This window comes from Lolium rigidum, chromosome 6 (genome assembly GCF_022539505.1).
Source record: "Lolium rigidum isolate FL_2022 chromosome 6, APGP_CSIRO_Lrig_0.1, whole genome shotgun sequence".
NCBI classification, from domain to species: Eukaryota; Viridiplantae; Streptophyta; class Magnoliopsida; order Poales; family Poaceae; genus Lolium; species Lolium rigidum.
Window position 1 is genome coordinate 354,055,246 of NC_061513.1, and position 18,940 is coordinate 354,074,185.

The following is an 18,940-nucleotide window of genomic DNA, read 5'->3' on the forward strand; positions in this document are numbered from 1 at the left end:
TGCATGGCAGACTGTGCTAGCAGCTTTGGAACGGCGTGCCAAACGGGTGCGGATTTTCTAGCGGAGCCGGTAACTACCGGTCCCCATCTGCCCGTGCGGTTGTAGTTTGTGATGCGTGCTGGCCGAAGCAATATTCTGAATTTTTATTGGGTATTGCCTCGACACAAGCTGCGCGGCCGATACCGTATCTCCTGCTCCCTCGACCAGTACTGGTGGCCATTATGGCTATTTCTCTCCTGCTTTCTCTTCTATTCTTTCTCTTTGGGACTGGATCAAGATCCAGAAAATTAGCAGCGGCGCGGCGAGGCAGTTGGCGAGGCTCCGGCGAGGTGGCGACCAGGGACGGCGTCCTCCACGCCGACTTCATCGACGCGGACCTCCAGAGGCGCTCCGGCGGCACCAACCGCGGGGAAGGCGGAGCTCGACCTCCTCCCGTTGCAGCGCCTGTGCACCACATCGTCGCCCCGGCCTCCTCGACAAGACCAACCGGAGGATGACGAAGCGGCGGCCCCATGCTCATTTGCAGGATAGGTTTGGGATTCATTTCTCGACCTAGAGATTATTTTGTTTGAATCATCTGATGGGGATACAGAACTGGAGAGTGATTTGTGTTGCGCTTGGTTTTGGTGGTTCAATCTGAATTTTACTCTCCAATCTCGTGTCAAATATTCTACAGTACTACATCCAATTCCCTATTTGGTTCAGCTTTAGACTCAATCATCGTGTGATACTATTTGGTAATGCTCCAATTCAGAAATTCTTGTCAAAATCCAACAGAAAAAATCCCAGATTGAGAAATTATTTTGGTGGAGGTTATTCCATGATATAATACCTGCATCTCTGATAGAAAATTGATTTCTGAATGGTAACTGGGTAGAATTTGATATGGCTTAATTTTCAGTAAATATACTAAATATGTGCCATATTTCTTTCATACCAAGATGTTACTGAAGACGGAACCCATATTTACACGAAATATGACCATTGCAGGTAGATTTGAGTTGCTCACAATATTTTGAAGAAAATTTATGAAAATATAAAACAAGATAAAACTATTGAAAAAAGATAATATAACTGGAATATGTGTGAATCATATTTGTGTGTACAAAATGAAATCTGGATTATGTGTGACCAAAAACGAACTGAATTTCTATATATTTTTCAAGAGATTGTAGAAAGCATGATTTCAAAATTTCTATTTAAACGAACTGAATTGTGCGAACCATATTTGAAGATATTTTATGAAAAATCTGAAACAAATTAAACCTATTTTTATATAAAAAATAACTGGAATACGTGTGAACAAAACAAAATGAACTTCTTCTATATATATTTTAAAAGAATAATTATAGTCATGATTTCAAAAATGTATGTTAGTTGTGTCATATTTGGATCATAAAAAGGATGTCTCATTTCAATATGAAATACAATAATCTGTTGATGTGATAGTGGTATCCACAATTAAAAGAATATTATGAACATTTTGATTATTTTTTTCTGGAATGGAGCTGAAACTATTCTGGCAATTTGTCAAATTTGAATGAAAAATAACACAAAATAAATGGTAAAATTATACCAGAAAAGGGACTTAACTTTCTGCTAAGATAAGAACCTGCCTAGCAGATTAGCAGTTCTGCTGAGTGTTGCCCCACCGCTGTGCAGAGAGAGAGAGAGGAGAGAGGGGATAGGGCCATGTGGGTAGGACCTACATAAGCAGGAGAATATCACGAATACACAACGATACTCGGCCGGGGTAGACTCGTACTTGTCAGCTGGCACCACGTGATTGGCTCGGGAGACTCCGGTAGTTACCGGCTCCGCTAGAAAAGACTTTGCGACCGAAAGCGAGTCGTCAAGCCATGCCATGGCAGTAGTATAAACAGCCACGACCGCGCGCACAGGCCGCCAGAAACCCAAACCACCTCCACAACACATGGAGAACTACGAGCGGCTCGAAAAGCTCGGCGAGGGCGCCGCCGGCGTCGTCTACAAGGATCGGGACCGCCGCACCGGCGCCATCGTCGCCATGAAGCGCCTCCGCCCCGCCGGCCGCGACTACAGCCAGCTCTCGGAGGACCTCGGCCGCGAGGTGGGCTGCCTCATGGCGTGCCGCGGCCACCCGAGCCTCGTCGAGATACGGGCCGCCGGACGCGACGCCTCCAACGCGTTCCTCGTGATCGAGCTTCGGGCCGGTAGCAGCCGGAAGATGGTGGACAGGTCGACGTGGAAGGAGATGAGCGGCGCGGCCGGCTTCTCGGAGGTGGTCGCGATGGGGACGTTGAGGAGCCTCCGGTTGCTGTCATAGTCGACCCAGGCGAGCACGGTGTCGCCGGACTTGAGGTTGACGGGCGCCGCGGAGGCGGAGGCGTTGGAGACGAGGCTGTTGAGGTCGACGCCGACGTGGTTGTCGTTGATGTCCTCGAACTCGAAGTCCTGGACCGTATCGAACTCGACGGCGTCGAGACACTCATCCCTGACCGCCAGTGCTTCCTCCAGCAACCCCCTGAACTCGTGTCTCCAGCTACAGCCTAGGCGCTAGCGCCGGCGCCCTCAGCCTCCGCTGACCGCCATGCCCCTGATACGGTGCGTGTTTGAGTGAGATGCGTTTAATACGGGAGTTCCGCCACCGTATCAATCGTCTCCCAGCTCACAAACGCAAAAGCAACAAGTGCTTATTAGTATCTCCCGGAATCATTCATCATCATTAGATAAAAGAACAACGAGCGATGAGGAGGTGCAGGAGGAGGCGGAGATGCATCGCAATGGAGATGGGGATGTGCCGTGGAGATAAGGTTGGGTGGCAGAGCCAGGATTAGATGTGATCAGTCATAAAGAGGAGCGATGTAGTATTTTTTTCCTTATACTGTAGGAGCCACCGCACAGGAGCTAGATGCGGCGCTGGTTTAGATTTTCCCAAGATTCCCACTCTGCCGCTTTGCATTGTCGAAGGAACATGACTAATCATTGCATACCTGGTCATCAAGTGCGCTGGCTAGACACGACAACAGCTAACAGTGTTAACGGATCAATGGATGACGTTAGACACGTGTTGAGCATCTAGAGGGTGCTCACGTACCCCCCTGCTTACCGGGCTTCATTCCTTATTATATTTGAATACAATGTGCACAACATGGAATCCTCACATCCCTCATTGCCATTTAAAACACAAAAATTTGCAAGTGATCATAGAAGAGATTAAGCATCACTTGAAATAAACAAATGGTTGAGCATCAAGCAAGAGGCACCATAAGATAAGGCTCAACCAAAAGGATGTGTGAGAGTCATGGCAAAGCATATTATAAGACTAATACAAGGATGAGCATTGAGCATCATCATAGCCTTCAATGAATGAGGTTGCTAAGCATAACCATACATCACACGAGATTGAAATAAAAATATAAAATGTAAACCAAAAAGAAACACAAGCTTAATACGAAGTAAATAAAATCAAAGCTTGTGCCAAAACAAAATATGAGTGTGTGAATATGCTAATAGAATAAAATGAGCACTCATATCAAATTCTTTGTGGAGCCACCAAAGAGTCAAACAAGAATAAAAGGATGGACTACCACAAGAGAGATATCACAAGACTATGTATCATCTCTTATGTATATAAGTTTCTCTAAGTGGAAAACATCAGAAAGATATTTATCGACAAAGAAACATGTACACACGAAATAGATACAAGGGAATAAAGCAATCTCTCATAACCAAATTCTTTGCGGAGCCATTAAAGAAATAAACAAGAGTAAAAGAATAGACTCCAACAAAGAGGGATATCAGAAGGATATGTATCATATCTCATGTATATACGTTTCTCTAAGTGGGCAACATCACGAAGATATTTATCCACAAAGAAACATGCACACACAAGATAGATATAAAAGAAATAGAGCGAGATATCCAAGATGAAGTAATACAATATACCAATGAGATATTTGCTTTATAGCACGGCCAAAGGCTCAGAATTATCTTATTGTATATTGAAGAACTTCAGTCATAACCACATCAAAGACATCACAACGATCACCAAGGGAAGGAGATAGTTGAGATACTTTGAGAAATGCAAACAGTTATCACACAATGAAATACCAAATGGAAGAATCAAAATTTGCAAATTCTTTTTTATTGCAAATGTGAGTATATTGAGGAAAAGATATGCAATTCAATTGTAAGGTTGACACATTTGGGATTAGGTGAATCATAAGCATGACTTTTATATTTCCCGAAATATTCTCTCATATCAACATACTCATATTTGCAATAAAAAGGTTTCATTTAAAGGTTTGCAAGACCACAACGTTTTCAAACAACAATTCATGCCAAAGATAACCACATGGTTGGATACAAGATAAGCATGCATGAAGTAGTGTTACCCGGATGCAATGGTGTGATGTAGTACATATGAGTTTGGCATAACATCATAGCTCGTTCCAAAAGTCACTTGGCCTTCACTTCTTCCTTATGAGTGAGACGAGCATCCAATGCATCTCCAATGTACCTAAGATAAAGCTCAAGTACAAAATGGTATCCAAACTAATTGGGTCCGAGTAGTTAGTGCAACTACAACACATAGGACAAACTCCACATAAATATGTGCATATAGATATGATCTTGAATTTCATGCATATCTTAGCCGATTTAGGATTATGGTGGAGTTTTCCCTATGCATTGGATCAACGAAATCAAGCATGCCATAAGATAGACATAACATAAATATGCATGCAAGACTTTCAAGAACCAAATGGAAATATGACTTGGATAAAACACAAAATACAACATGATGACACACAAACGTGTGACATGTCAAAAGGTTGTCCAACCCATATCCAAGAATCAAATCAACATAAGATTGACCCCAAAGTTCAACAAATGAACTAAACCCAACACAATGAGAAAGATGATATCCAAAACACACATGCGCAAGGACTTATCTCATTTTAAGAAGGTAAAACCAAATATCAAGTAATGAGATAACCAACTCCCAAAGAAAGCAAGGTTCCAAGTAAACCAAACCCTCAACACTTTTCATGATGGCACAAAAGTACCGAAAAGAAAATTTTGTCTTCCAAAGTCAAATTCTTGAAATGAGAAAGTGTTCTAACAGACATGGGAGAGCTCCCCCAAAATTAGTGCACCATTTAGGATTTTGCATTTGAATACAAAATGCACAAATGTGGGATCATCACTCTACCGGTATTTATCAAAACACTAAAGCGGTTCAAGTAAAATAAGGAGCATAAGAAGCAAGGAAGACACATGGGAGTCAAACCCACAAAGACAAATTCTTGACAAGAAATAAAGCAATTGAGGGCACAAGCCAAATGTAAATATGATCCAAAGATATACGTTGATACATGTGTGTTGTGGTTATTGTTATATCTTAGTGTTCATGATAAATGTTTACATCCCATGCTATAATTGTATTAAGTGGAAACATTGATACATGTGTGTTGTGTAAACAACTAGAGTCCCTAGTAAGCCTCTCGTTTAGCTAGCTTGTTGATTAATAGATGATCGTAGTTTCCTGATCATGAACATTGGATGTTATTAATAACAAGATCATATCATTAGGTGAATGATGTGATGGACACACACCCAAAGTAAGCATAGCATAAGATCAAGTCATTAAGTTCAACTAGCTATAAGCTTTCGATACATATTAACCTAATCCTTTGACCACGAGATCGTGTAAATCACTTACACCGGATGGATGCTTTGATTACATCAAACGCCACTTCGTAAATGGGTGGTTATAAAGATGGGTTAAGTGTTCGGAAAGAATGAGTTGAAGCACATGGATCAAGAGTGGGATTTGTCCATCCTGATTACGGATAGATATAATCTGGACCCTCTCGGTGGAATGTCATTCAATTAGCTTCCAAGCATGTGCTAGGTCACAACGGATGACATACCATAGTACGAATAAAGAGTACTTATCAGTAACGAGGTTGAACTAGGTATATAGATACCGATGATCGAACCTTAGACAAGTAAAGTATCGCACGATAAAGAGAATATGTATCGTATGTTAGTGGTTCATTCGATCACAAAGTCATCGTTGAATATGTGGGAGCCATTATGGATCTCCAGGTCCCGCTATTCGTTATTGATCGGAGAGGTGTCTCGATCATGTTTGCATAGTTCACGAACCGTAGGGTGACATGCTTAAGGTTCGATGTTGTTTAGTAGATACGGAATACGAGATGGAGACCGAATATAGTTCGGAGTCTCGGATTGGATCCGAGACATCACAAGGAGGTCCGGAATGGTCCGGAGGCAAGTTATGTTTCGGAATTGTTCTGGAAGAATTCTGCTGTTTTGTATTTCAGAAAAGTTGTTCTACAAATATTCTCGGAATTGGACAAAACAAGAACAAAAGTTCCTATTTTTCTGTCACGCAGACGGAGTCAAAAGGGGAGACGGCGAAAGGCCGGGAGTGGGCCAGACCACCCCTAGGCGCGGGCCCACCATAGGCCGCGCCCAGGCATGGTCTGGGCCCACCAGGCACCGACCCTAGATGGGTTTTGGGAAATCCTAACCCTACCTCCCGACTGTATATAGAGGGATGGGTTGGCCAGCCATAGCAGCTCCGTACGCAACCCTAATCTGCCACCTCTCCTCCCTCCCAGTTTCTCCTGCTACAGCTTAGGCAAAGCCCTGCAGGAATTCTCCTCCACCACCACCACCACGCTGTCGTGTTGCTGGGATTTCAAGGGGATCTACTCCTCCACTGCCCGTTGGAATGCGGAGAGGAAGGACTTCATCGACATCGTACGCATGACGGAGTACAGAAGTGCTGCCGGATTGCAGCACTGGAAGGATCGTCTTCATCAACCACGAGATCTGATCTCGTTAAGGCTTTGGATCTTCGAGGGTTAGTCTCTCTTCTATCTTGTTGCTCCAATCTCATAGATTAGATCTTGGCCTTTCCATAGATTGGATCTTGGATTTATTCATCTTTGCGGTAGAATTTTTTTTTTTGTTTTCCATGCAACAAACCCAACAGAACCGTGGCGCTCGAGCTGGACTCCTCGGTGAAGGTGAGCGACGTGGCGCGCTGGAGCTCGATGCCTCACTGCAGATCGAGCGATGTGGCGGCGGATCTCGAGACCTCGATGCCTACAGGTCGCGGTAGAAATGTGACTCACGCCGCGCGAATGCGTGCGACGGCTTCAACCCGTGGTGGAGATACCGGTACGAACCACAGATGTGGGTAGCGTCCAAGGTCCGACGGTCCTGCTCGAGCTCCTCGGCGGCGGTAAGCTTGCAGGCGGGGGCCGAATGGGATCCAGCGCCGCCCACCCTCCCTCCGCCGCAGCCTCCTCGACCTCCGCCGGACACCATGGCTCCTGCATGCGGGTGCGGGAGGAACGGGATTGCTCGCCGGAGAGTGGAGTGGCGGGGCGGATTTCTTGTCGGCGCGAGCGGAAGCGGTGTAGAGACGGATGGGGTTTGACCAGCATCCGTGGCGCCGACCGGCGGCCGAGAGAGGTTTTGGGCTACGGCCTGGAAAATATATCCTAGCCATACCACTAGTGCGGTGTCTGGCCTGTCCAAAAAAGAGGCCTAAAACCCACTACAAGAGAATTGACATGTAGAGACACTATTTTAGTCCAGTAAAGACACTTAAATTGCTCTTGCGTAGTTATAGAGGCACTTTTCATATTGTCTCAAAACTGTCACTACGGGTGGTGTCTCTACGTGCTAAGGACAATAGTGATAACGTCTTTACATTTTAGAAGACATAAAGGAGGTATTATATTGTGTCTCTAGAGTAAATAAATGTGAAGAAACCATTTAAAATGCAATACTTGAACTCATGACCTTAATGATTAAGACATATTCCATTAACCATCTCACCCTTTCACAAGTATATGTTGATACATGGAACAAATATCTAATTAGTGTTGCCCACCGTGACCAAAACATAGGTCAAATGTCTCTAGGGAATAAGAAAAATACCTCAAACAGTGCCTCAAGATAAAAAAAAGTAAAGGCATACAATTTTTTTTTGAAACGGAGGCAAAAGCTTTGCCTCAATGTATTAATTAAGAGAGAGTTTTACAAGAGAGTAAAAGCAAAACGGGGTTACAACGCGAACTACTCTCGCGATATCAAAAGGCTCACACCCTTGTCCCCCACGGCAACCCAAAGTTCAAGCTCTTTTTTCAAGTTCTCACAAATCACCGAAGGCGGCATGTGCTTGTGCCGGAAGACTCTAGCGTTTCACTCATTCCAAACTTGCCACGAGGTGAGAGCAACGATGGAGGCGAGGCCTTTACGGTTCGGTGTGGAGGGGCCGGTCATGAGAGTCCACCACTCGTGGAGGGACAAAGCGTGCCAAGAGTTGGGGTTGAGGAAGAAGAGACCAAGCCACTCCTTGATGAGGCTCCAAAGCTTATGAGTAAAGGCATACAATGAAGTGCTCACGGAATGCCTCTTGATAACTTATCTGTGACACTTTGTAGTGTCTCATAAGTTGTCTCTAGAATGACAATTGCAATCTTTACAGTAATGTCTGAACTAACGTCCCTACATTTGAGACTATTTCTGATCATTTGAGACTATTTTTGAAGTGTCCGAAAAAGTGCCACTACAATATGCAAAGTGTCTCAATGTGATTTTTCAAGAGGTGGAGTAGGAAGTGTCTCTAATAAAAATATCTCTATCGAAGGGTTTTCTTGTAGTGCCCCATATGCTGTGCGAGGCCGATATGAGGGATCTGCTAGAGATACTCTTAGGCATGACATTCTTCCATTTAAAATCAGGTTGCAGAAACTTCAAAACCTTGTTTACAGAAAACGTCATAGATGATGCACTTTTGGAATTGGTTATCCATCTCAATATAACCCACCCCTCCCTCTGTGCAAAGAGTCAGCGGCTCAGCGCACCTAACCAAGATCGATCCCTTGAATATATAGCCGCAGGAAGCTTACGGTATCACAAAGGATCCATTACATTTCCTCGGCGCGCCACCACCATGTCCTACAATGACAGCCCAGGAGGCTTTCATCGAGGAGCGGGAGGGGGGCCGTGCTGCAGCACACCGTCGCCGACGCTGCTCGCTGCGTTGGCGGCATCATTCGCCTGCTGCTTCCTCCTCGTCCTCGTCTTCCTCAGCCTGCGCTTCCTCCACCTTCGCCGCGCCTGGTCGCAGCGCAACCGTGCGCAGCCCCTGCAAGGGCAGGTCCAGGCCCCGCAACCCAAGCTTGGCCTCGACGCCGCCACCATCGCGCTCATCCCGTCCTTCCCGTACCAGCGGGACAGCTCGGCATCGTCTCCGGCCGAGTGCGCAGTGTGCCTCAGCGTCGTCGACGACGGGGAGACGGTGAGGCAGCTCCCGGCCTGCAATCACCTGTTCCATCAGGTGTGCGTCGACGTGTGGCTCCTGTCCAAAGCGTCGTGCCCAGTCTGCCGCGGGAATGCTGGGCCGGCCGAGCGTGCCGATCGGCAAGACAGAGCCGCGGCGTCAGCGGCCATCGTGCCTCTCGAGATGTTGGACGAAGAGACGGAGTCTTTCTCATCGTCGACGTCGGCGGCCGTGCCAGAGCGGCCTGGACTGAACGGCGGGAGGGCCACCGGCTCCGGCCAGGAAACGGACTTGGAACGGCAATAGCAGTCGTTGTCCTGCAAGTCGGTGACTCGTAGATCGCACTGTCTTCAGAATTAGGCAGCAACATTTCGTCATGAATTCCTTTGTTTCATGCTCTCTTTTTTTCTGTCCACATTCGAAGAGTATGAGAATGGTGGCTTTGCATGCATTATTGGCTTATTGCCCATTCGTGTGCCTTTTGTTATTTAAGGGAGAGTATTTTTCCTGTTCGTTTAAATATGATAAACAAACAGATGGAAGGTCGTGACATGGTAGCACGTCCGTATACTATGTTGTTTATTATTGGCCCGTTTACTTTTGTCATATTGACAACGACTAAACTATCTTTTTCTCGAAACATACTTGGCTAACACCCCTTTGAAAATTTCTTTTATGGCCCAAGAGCAAGACAATTAGGTTTTCTGCATTGTTAATTTTAAATATGCGAGCCACCCCAGGCACTACTATATCGAATGCACGAAAAGGTAAAATATATACCAATTTTTTTGAAACAATATAAACATTTGAGCCATCAATAAAAAAATGTGAGTTTGAATAATTCAATCATCTGAACCTTTCAATTCGATTCTTACTCAATCATCTGAACCGTTCAATTTGATTCTTATTCGGCTGCTCACGAATTAAGTTCAGCATAAGAGAAGTCAATTATTTTTTCCTTGTGCACAACTACTTCTTCCACCCCCCATTATAAGATCCCCTCAAAATTTGAGCCTAACATTAACCATGATTTTAACACGCTAAATAGAAAGTATATGTTGCATAATTCGTACCATTAGGTTCATCTTTAGAAGAAATATCCAAATTGTGATTTTTGTGTCAAATAAATTAGATTTTGTTAGTTGATTTTATGATTAAGGTGGTCTTGCAATCAGAAACAGACTTACAATGACAAACGGAGGGAGTAACAAAATCATATAACCGGACCCTCACGGTCGAGCCCTTGTTTCTTTGGTTGCAAGAATAGGCATCATAAAATATATTTATTTCTACCCACCTAAGGAGGTAATGCTGTTTCTTCCTTCCCAATTTAGCTAGGATGCATATTAGTTTTGGCTAAAGTCAAATTTATAAAGTTTTACTAACTATTAGCTTTCATAATACCAAAATGTGTATAATATGAAATTATAATTCATGATGGTTCTATATATTTGGTAATTACATTAGCAAATGTTGTAGACATTGATATAATTTTCTATATATTTGGTCGAAATTTATAAATTTGACTTTGAATAAAAACTAATATGCATCCTAATTTTGGAAGGAGGGAGTATGTAAAACCGAAATATAATCTTAATCATGGTAGTGCACATTCTTATTTTTTCCTTTTCATGTTGTATAAAATTAACAACACTAATGGTAGTATTGTGATATATATCTCTAAAGAGCGAATAACTTACCATGTTGATTTCTATGCACATGATTATATTGTGCTTAAGTATGCTCTCTGTATTGGCAATGCTTCCATGCATGCATTGCAAGTGACTGATCAGTAGTCGACTGAAAAGTTAACCTTCACAGATGGCTATGACTCGCATACTACCCCAAAAAACAAGGTAGTGGTAGTATACAACATCACCAGTGGTCTCTCATCACAACAAATGCGTATAATTTGAAATTATATTTAAAACGTTGACCAACGGGGGAATGATCCCTCCCTTGGCTATATGTTGTTAGGTAGGATGAGACTCTCCCAGCGGATGGACGCTAGGATGATAATCGGGTTTAAAGTTCGCCCCTCCCTGCGAAATTACCGCGAGATGGGGATTCGAAACCGGCTGGGCTGGCTGCGCACTCGCTTGCCTTGCCACTAAGTTGGAACTCAGTTCTCATTTGAAATTATATTTCATGATGGTTCTAATAACATTGAGTTAATGTTGTAGATGTTAATATAATTTTCTATATATTTGGTCAAAGTTTAGAAATTTGAATTTGACTAAACTAATATGCATCCTAATCTGTGAAGGAGGGAGTATGTAAAACCTAAATTTAATCTTAAACTTGGTAGTGCACCTTATTATTTTTCCTTTCATGGTGTACAAAATCAATCGCACTATAAAATATAAACGGTAGTATTGTGATATATATCTCTAAAGAGCAAATAACTTGCCATGTTTATTTCTATGCACAGGATTATATTGTGCTTAAGTATGTTGATGTATTGGCAATGCTTGAATGCATTGCAAGTGACTGATCAGTAGTCGACTGAAAAGTTAAGCTTCACAAATGGCTATTACTCGCGTAGTACCCCCAAAAACAAGGTAGTAGTAGTAGTATACAATATCAGCAGTGGTCTCTAAACACAACAACCTAATTCTGTCGAGGACTGGAGGGTCGCATCTACCAGAATACCGTCGTCTCATTCTCTGCCCCCAGCCGCAGGTTGCTCTGCTCCCATCACCACAAACACAGCAAAACCCCAAAGAAAGACACCCACCTATTTACTTATCACGCGCTCCGCTCCCTCTCCACACTACCGCCAATGAAACTTGCAGAGCCCATCGTTCTCGGAGCGACTATTGGTCGATGGCCGAGACCAAGGGCATGCACGAGCAGACCACAGGGTGCCTCCCCGTCGACCAGTCCTGCTTCGCGCTCTCCCGCCTGTCCAGCGCCTACCGCAACAGCAGCAACGCCCGCAACAACGACCCGGCCTGCTGCTCCACCACCTCCTACCTCGAGGTCCTCGGCATCTCCTTCGCGTCGCTGCTCATCATCCTCTTCGTGCTCTGCATGATACGCTGCTACCTCATGCGGCGGGCCGTGAACCGGGTCACGGTGGGGTCGGCCGCAGCGGGGGCGGCGGCGGCGGTCAAGAAGCGGCCCGTTGGCCTTGGGGAGGACGCCATCGCGGCGCTGCCAAAGTTCGAGTACCGGGACACCGGCGACGAGAGCGACCGGTGGGAGTGCGCGATATGCCTCTGCACGATGGCCGACGGCGAGGTCGCCAGGCAGCTGCCCAGGTGCATGCACGTCTTCCACCGGACCTGCGTCGACATGTGGCTCGTGGCGCACACCACATGCCCGGTGTGCCGGGCCGAGGTGGTCAAGCCGGCGGATGACAACCACAGGTGCGCGAAGAGGCCGGCCGCGGAGGCGGAGGCCGGGCCTTCGTCCGCCTCGGCGTCGGCGTTATTGCAGGATGGCGAGAGGGATTTGGAGGCGCAATTGTAGCGTGACAGGCGCAGGTTCTAGCTTATGCACTTCAGAATTTTTGTAGGTGTAAACAGTTTCTCTTTTTGGCACCCCGTTTAGGGAGGTGATCCGTTTGATTTCATTCAACCGGTTTTCAGGAAAAGAAAAAACTTGGAGAATAAAAGGATAAATTCTAGGTATTTCCTTCTCTTGTTTGAAAAGATTTCTCGTGTTCAAACGGCTCATAAAACGCTGGTGAGATGTCCTTTCCATGGCCTAGCAGCGGGAAGCCTGGTTGCAATTGGGGATACGAGAATTGACACCTATATGCCTTAAGAAAAACAGGAATATTTTCTTTCAGCAAGAGGTGATGTTTTCATTGGTAGTGAGCGTGTATGACTTTGTCAATCTTAAAATTCAACCCGCTGCCCAAGTTTTAGGAGGTGCTCAATTGCTCATAGAGGTATGATATGCATATATGCCTATGTGCGTTTATGTTAGTCAGTGTATGCATGTGTATGTGTGTATTTCTAAAAAAGATCACACGACCAGCAACAAACAAAAATAGATATAAAGCATGTCGATTATTGTAAATAAAAACTAATCAAAACACCTGTTGTTATCGTTCAACATTGTATCTCCACCTGACCTAGTTCTATCAGGCCATAAAGCTAACGCACAATTGGAATAAGGGAATGCACATTAATCAATACATATAGTGTGTGTAATACCCTTCCATGTCACCTATAGACACTTTTGATACATATAATTTAGCCCGAAATTCAATTCGGCTCCCGGGTGCATATACTTTCTCTATCAAAAAATTGTATTTTGAAATGTCGAAATTTTTTGATAAAAAATTCTACATGTACAACTCCACGAAATATATGTGTTCATTAAGCTTTTCGAGGAACCAATATTTTTTGTGGTCTATGTAAAAATGAGAAAATTTATCTGGAAAGTCTTATTTTTAGTATTAAATTGTTTTTTACACACACCACACACACTAGTAGAAAAAGGGGCAGTAGGCCCGGTCCATTTGGGCCTTCAGACCCGGTTCCCGAACCGGGACCAATTAGGCGGGACTAAAGGGGGTACCCTTTAGTCCCGGTTCAAAGATTAACCGGGCCTAAAGGCCTCGACACGTGGTGCGGCCAGGGAGCTCGCGGTGGAAGGCCTTTGGTCCCGGTTCGTGGGACGAACCGGGCCTAGGTTCCTCTGCCGCGGCAGAGAATTGCTATTTCTCTGCCGCGGCACAGGTTTAGGCTGTACCAGCGTTTCTCTGCCGCGGCAGAGAAACAGGGCGTTTCTCTGCCGCGGCAGAGTTTCAGCAATGCATATATATCATTAAAGAAACCACAAAAAATCGTCATGAATATATATAGACATCGTCAACAGTACACGACATCGTCAACAGTACACGTAATGCATGCATATTTACAATACAACATGGCCTCGACGGATTTCGTCCCCCGTCACGATCCGCCGATAGTGCTCTCCACCTGGGGTAAGGGCCTCGGTAATAAAGAATCCCGCGATTTCCTCTTGAATTGCTTTTATTTGATCCTCCGTTATGAGAGTGTTCCGTGAGCGTGTCATCTATATTTAAAAAGGGAGATCAATATATGAATGGAACTCAATACAATAGATGGTAGTAATTAAGATTAATTGTGAAATTTTGTTATCGTACACGAGTGTGGTGTATACGGGCATCCCCACCCTTGGGACAGGCCATGTCACGCATGAAGGTGCGGACGTAGTATCCACATAAGTTATTCCCTTGTTCTCGCCTCATACACTTTACGAAAAAATAGTTCGATCAAACTAATAATCAAGCATCGTATTGAAAGTAAATATCATATATAAAGTTTCACGGACATAGCTATATATATAGTACTACTTACAAGGTAATCTTGAAATGTAAGCTCCGGTTTCCATTTACCCGGAACAGTATTGATGAACCGTTTCCAAGCCCTGCCCGGCAAAAAATAATGAGTAAATGAGTAATTGATTAGTTGCTGATATCTTCGAATTAGAACAGATGAAGATGCCAATACGAAATTGATTGAAACTACCTCTGGAGGATGGCAGCCATATCCGCCCATTCCGCATATTCTTTACGTTTCGAGTCCATGACTTTTACGACTCCAAGGGGAAGATCAATGATTAGGAGAATAAAGTGGAAACTACACAAGCATAGCTCAATGATTACGAGAATAAAGTGGAAGGTGCACAAGCATAATGTATGTTATATATAACACTCACTTGAAGTTGTAGGGAAAGAATATATCCTCTTTGTCTGCTTGCTTCTCTAAAAACATTACGATGTTGTCCTCTGTGTCCTTGGCGAAGTCTCGAACCGTAACTTCATGAACTGTGTTTGGGTCTATGAACCCCAGCGGTAGGAGCTTGCCTCTTTTGTATTCCAGCTTCTTCATTCTGCATAATTAAATGTATAGCGTACACAAAGAATATAATAAGGATAATTGTTAGTGCAAATGAATGAGCTACAAACTTAATTACACAAATAAATCACTTACGAGCGGTAGCAACTGATGACAGCTTTGTCGAGGGCGTCTTGATTGAATAACTGAAACAGTTCATCTAACTCAAGGTTTATCTCGTCTTCCCCCCGGAAGTAATGCTCATCTCTAAGATACAACGTGAGGTAGGTTTCACATCTTCGACAGGCTTTCAGGTACCATTCATGCAACCTTCGCATCTGAGTCCCTAGACGCGCGAGCTCGCCAGGTTTGACGAGATCTTTTCCGTATCTATACGTGTTTACCACTTGAGCCGTTGGATAGTAATCTTCGTACTCAAGCTGATGCTCCCCGAGCTCTAGCCGCCCGTTCGATCATCGATGCCGTCTCCGGATCATGATATGGCTCCACGATGAAGTGGGGTGCGGCTCGAATGTCCTGCTGTCCAAGCTGGGCGACTTTTTTGCTTCTTTGCTCGCTCTAGAGGACTGTCCAAGAGAGCGGTCATAATCAGCTCTCAGCTCAGGTCTCTTCATTCTCGTCTCGGCAAAGTGCTTCACCTGTCCGCGGTGGAATAAACATCTTCTTCGGCGCAAGAAACGCCTTTTGCTCTTCGATCTGCTCATGTGGTAACAACTCCGGAGTGCTCGTGCCCTCATTGGAGTTGATGATCTCTTCGGAGCTGTAGGAGGTGCCGCGGACCGCTTCCTCTTTTGCTTAAGTGGAGACGGCGGAGTCTCCTGAAGAGGAGGAGGAGGAGGCGGCGGAGTATTTTCACGCGGAGCAGACTGGTCATGGATAGGGGAATCATCATCGCGCACAGGAGAATCATCACGCGGAGGATACTGCACAGGTGGCGGAGGAGGCGGAGGTGGCCTGCTTGTTGGCTTCTCACCTGGAAACACAATGTTCTCCTTCCGCCATTGCACGGTGGTTCTACGGGCTTCTCCCAGTTCTTTGATTTCCCTATCTTCACCCGCGGGGTGCTCAAGCACCAACCCCTCATAATCTCTCAACACTTCATCCACCATCACAACAACAAAGTCGTCTTGGACCGAACGGCAATGGTAAGACCTTGTAGGTAAGAGGATGCCGACCGCCGCCTTGAAGGATAGGTTGAAAACTTTAACATGCAGCTCACAAGGACGGCTCTCAGTGAGATCATCCACGGGGGGGTAGCGAGGAGGCTCGACCACCTGGTCATCATCATCATCATTATCCACCTGCTGAGAGGAAGCCACGCTGCTTTTCCGGTGTGGTTGAGATTGCAGCGGGGCGATGGCATTGAGCAATGCGGGATCTACGGCCTGCCCCCGAGCCATCCGAGATGTAAGTACTTGGGTTACCATGGTTAATTGGGCTTTCATGGTGCTCATACCCTCCTCTAAGTTAGCCGGGCGGTCCGTTTCCCTTGCCTTCCTCCTCTCATGGCTTTTATCGGGAAATCTCTTCCTTTCCGCAGGGAAAGCCATACTTCCACGGAACGGAGCCTTCGTGCCTCGTGTTCGTCCGCCGTGTTCTTTGTTCCCAAGGGCGCGTGTCGGCTCATCGTTCTCTCTTTCGGGCTGGAACAACCCCGCCTCCACGTCCCTATGTGCTCTTTCCGGGGCATCAATGGGAACCTTCGGATGAGCTTTCTTATAGATGCACTTCCTCGTTTCTGGATCCAACGTTCCCCCAATCCCGTAGAACCACTCCTTGCACCGTTCGATCCAACCGTGTGTCCCTAATCTGATCCCTTCTATCGGTCGGTTCCGCCTCAGCTGCTTGCCACTTAGGACGGTTAGCCCTGTATCCACCTGGACCCGGAATTTGGTGATATAGCTTCAACGCAGCATTTGCCTTATTTATTTCCGACCTTCTCTTAAATTCTCCCGACTCCGTGCTTGTACTTCACGAATTCTTCCCAGTGAGTTTTTACCTTCTCATTGTCCGGAGTCTTCTTTATCTTGATAAGGCGGCGCAATCTTTTCTTGTGGCTCTTGAATAGTTCGGCCATCTTCTTCTTGCCAAACTCACGGAGGGCCTGCTCCATCTTGGCCTTTTCAGCGTCACCCCCCTCTTCGGGTACTATGTTGAAATGTGACATGAGCTTGTCCATAATGCTGTTTTTGGCTACATCATCGATATAAAGACCTTGACCTTCTTCCTCTGCAGACAGCACTAGTCCCTTCGGCTTGTGCCATTCTCGAACGGTGATCGGGACGTGGTCCCTAACAAGCACTCCGCATTGAGCTATAAATGCCTTTGCACCTTTCTCTGGAGCAATCGATTTACCATCCTTTTCGATGTGGGTGATGTCGTGCCTAACACCGTCATCCAACTTTTTGGCCGGGCCTCGCTTCCTCGACTTTACAGAAGAAGTGCTCGATCCGGAGGGCTAAAAAAGAAATAATTCATAGTCGGTACAATTTAATTAGTTAATGCATCTAGTCGATCAACAACGGCTTAATTAGTTTATATACCTCGGTGATAACTACGGTTCGGGAGCCATTATGATGATCTTGTTCCTCACCGGCGCCACTAGGATCTTCTTCCTCAATATTCTCCGCTCCCTCACCGGAGTCATTCAAATAAGTTGCGGTGACATCGTCACCGCCATCATCTGGAATAACGTCGTCGTCGCGATCATCCGAGTACCGTTTGCTATGAGGTTCTCCATGAAATTTTCTTCAAATTCATCTCTGTCCATGCTTTCTACAACGACCTGCAAGCTATACATAGGAACCATCATATGATCAAATTAAGGATAATGCGAGAAAACTGAAAATGGAGTTACATATGTAGTTCTTAACTAAGGATCGATAATATAGTGCTAAAAGCAGATAGTGCAGTTACATGCATACATAGATCGGGTTCATGTTTATTTAACCCTAATACATATCAATCACTACTACAACCACTCAACCGCGCCGACCGGGTCCTAGAGGGCGCCGACCGGGTCCTGAGCCGCGCTGGGTGTGCCCCCAAAGCCACGGAACAACAACGGGAGCATAGCTAACATGAGATCCCCGCATAACGCTCCATCCGGTCCTATACATGTTGTCTAACGCGTACATGTAACGGCGAACGTGCTGGTCCTCCGCTTCAATGCGCTGAGCTACCTCCTCCGGCGGGGCCGGCTCCCTGTGAAACGACCGTGGCCCATAAGACCTCCACCAAAGAATATCCGGGTCGACAACGGGACCCGGATTCCGCACCAAGGTGCGCGACCCGGAAGCTAAGACCTCCCAGTGCCACCCCGGCGGAGCCCAGTCCCGGACCTCCCCCATCTGCTCCATCTCCTCTAGAAGAGTCAGACCACGGCGCGGCGGCTGTCGCGGCATCGTAGCTACGAAAACAAATCATATATATATATATATATGTACCAACGTTAACATAAATTAAAAAATAAATTCACTACTTAGTCGGCGCCGGCACTACCGTTTGGGGGGCGCCGGCACTACATACTTTATTTTGGGCCGGGGGCGCGGTGGCACTACATACTTACTAACTAACACTAACACTAACTAACTAATTTTTCACTAACACTAACACTAACACTAACTTTTTCACTAACACTAACACTAACTTTTTCACTAACACTAACACTAACAAACTAACTAATTTTTTATCTAACACTAACACTAACAAACTAATTTTTTCACTAACAAAAAAACTAACACTAACACTAGCTAGCAAACTAACACTAACACTAACACTAACAAAC

At 45.4% G+C, this 18,940-nt stretch overlaps 2 protein-coding genes across 2 annotated transcripts; both read left to right on the forward strand.

Moving 5' to 3' along the window:
* The first annotated feature begins 8,983 nt into the window (after nt 1–8,983).
* LOC124664985 (RING-H2 finger protein ATL39-like) lies at nt 8,984–9,619 on the forward strand. Its single transcript, XM_047202386.1, has one exon. It carries the CDS (start codon nt 8,984–8,986, stop codon nt 9,617–9,619), a length of 636 nt encoding a protein of 211 aa, XP_047058342.1.
* Nucleotides 9,620–12,139: 2,520 nt separating this feature from the next.
* LOC124661564 (RING-H2 finger protein ATL39-like) lies at nt 12,140–12,787 on the forward strand. The gene has a single exon (XM_047199428.1). The coding sequence runs from the start codon at nt 12,140–12,142 to the stop codon at nt 12,785–12,787; it is 648 nt and encodes a 215-aa protein (XP_047055384.1).
* Nucleotides 12,788–18,940: the final 6,153 nt, after the last annotated feature.

Bases quoted from the DNA above. Each gene is read 5' to 3' on its own strand.
- LOC124661564 (XM_047199428.1), top strand. From the start codon at position 12,140: ATGGCCGAGACCAAGGGCATGCACGAGCAGACCACAGGGTGCCTCCCC.
- LOC124664985 (XM_047202386.1), top strand. From the start codon at position 8,984: ATGTCCTACAATGACAGCCCAGGAGGCTTTCATCGAGGAGCGGGAGGG.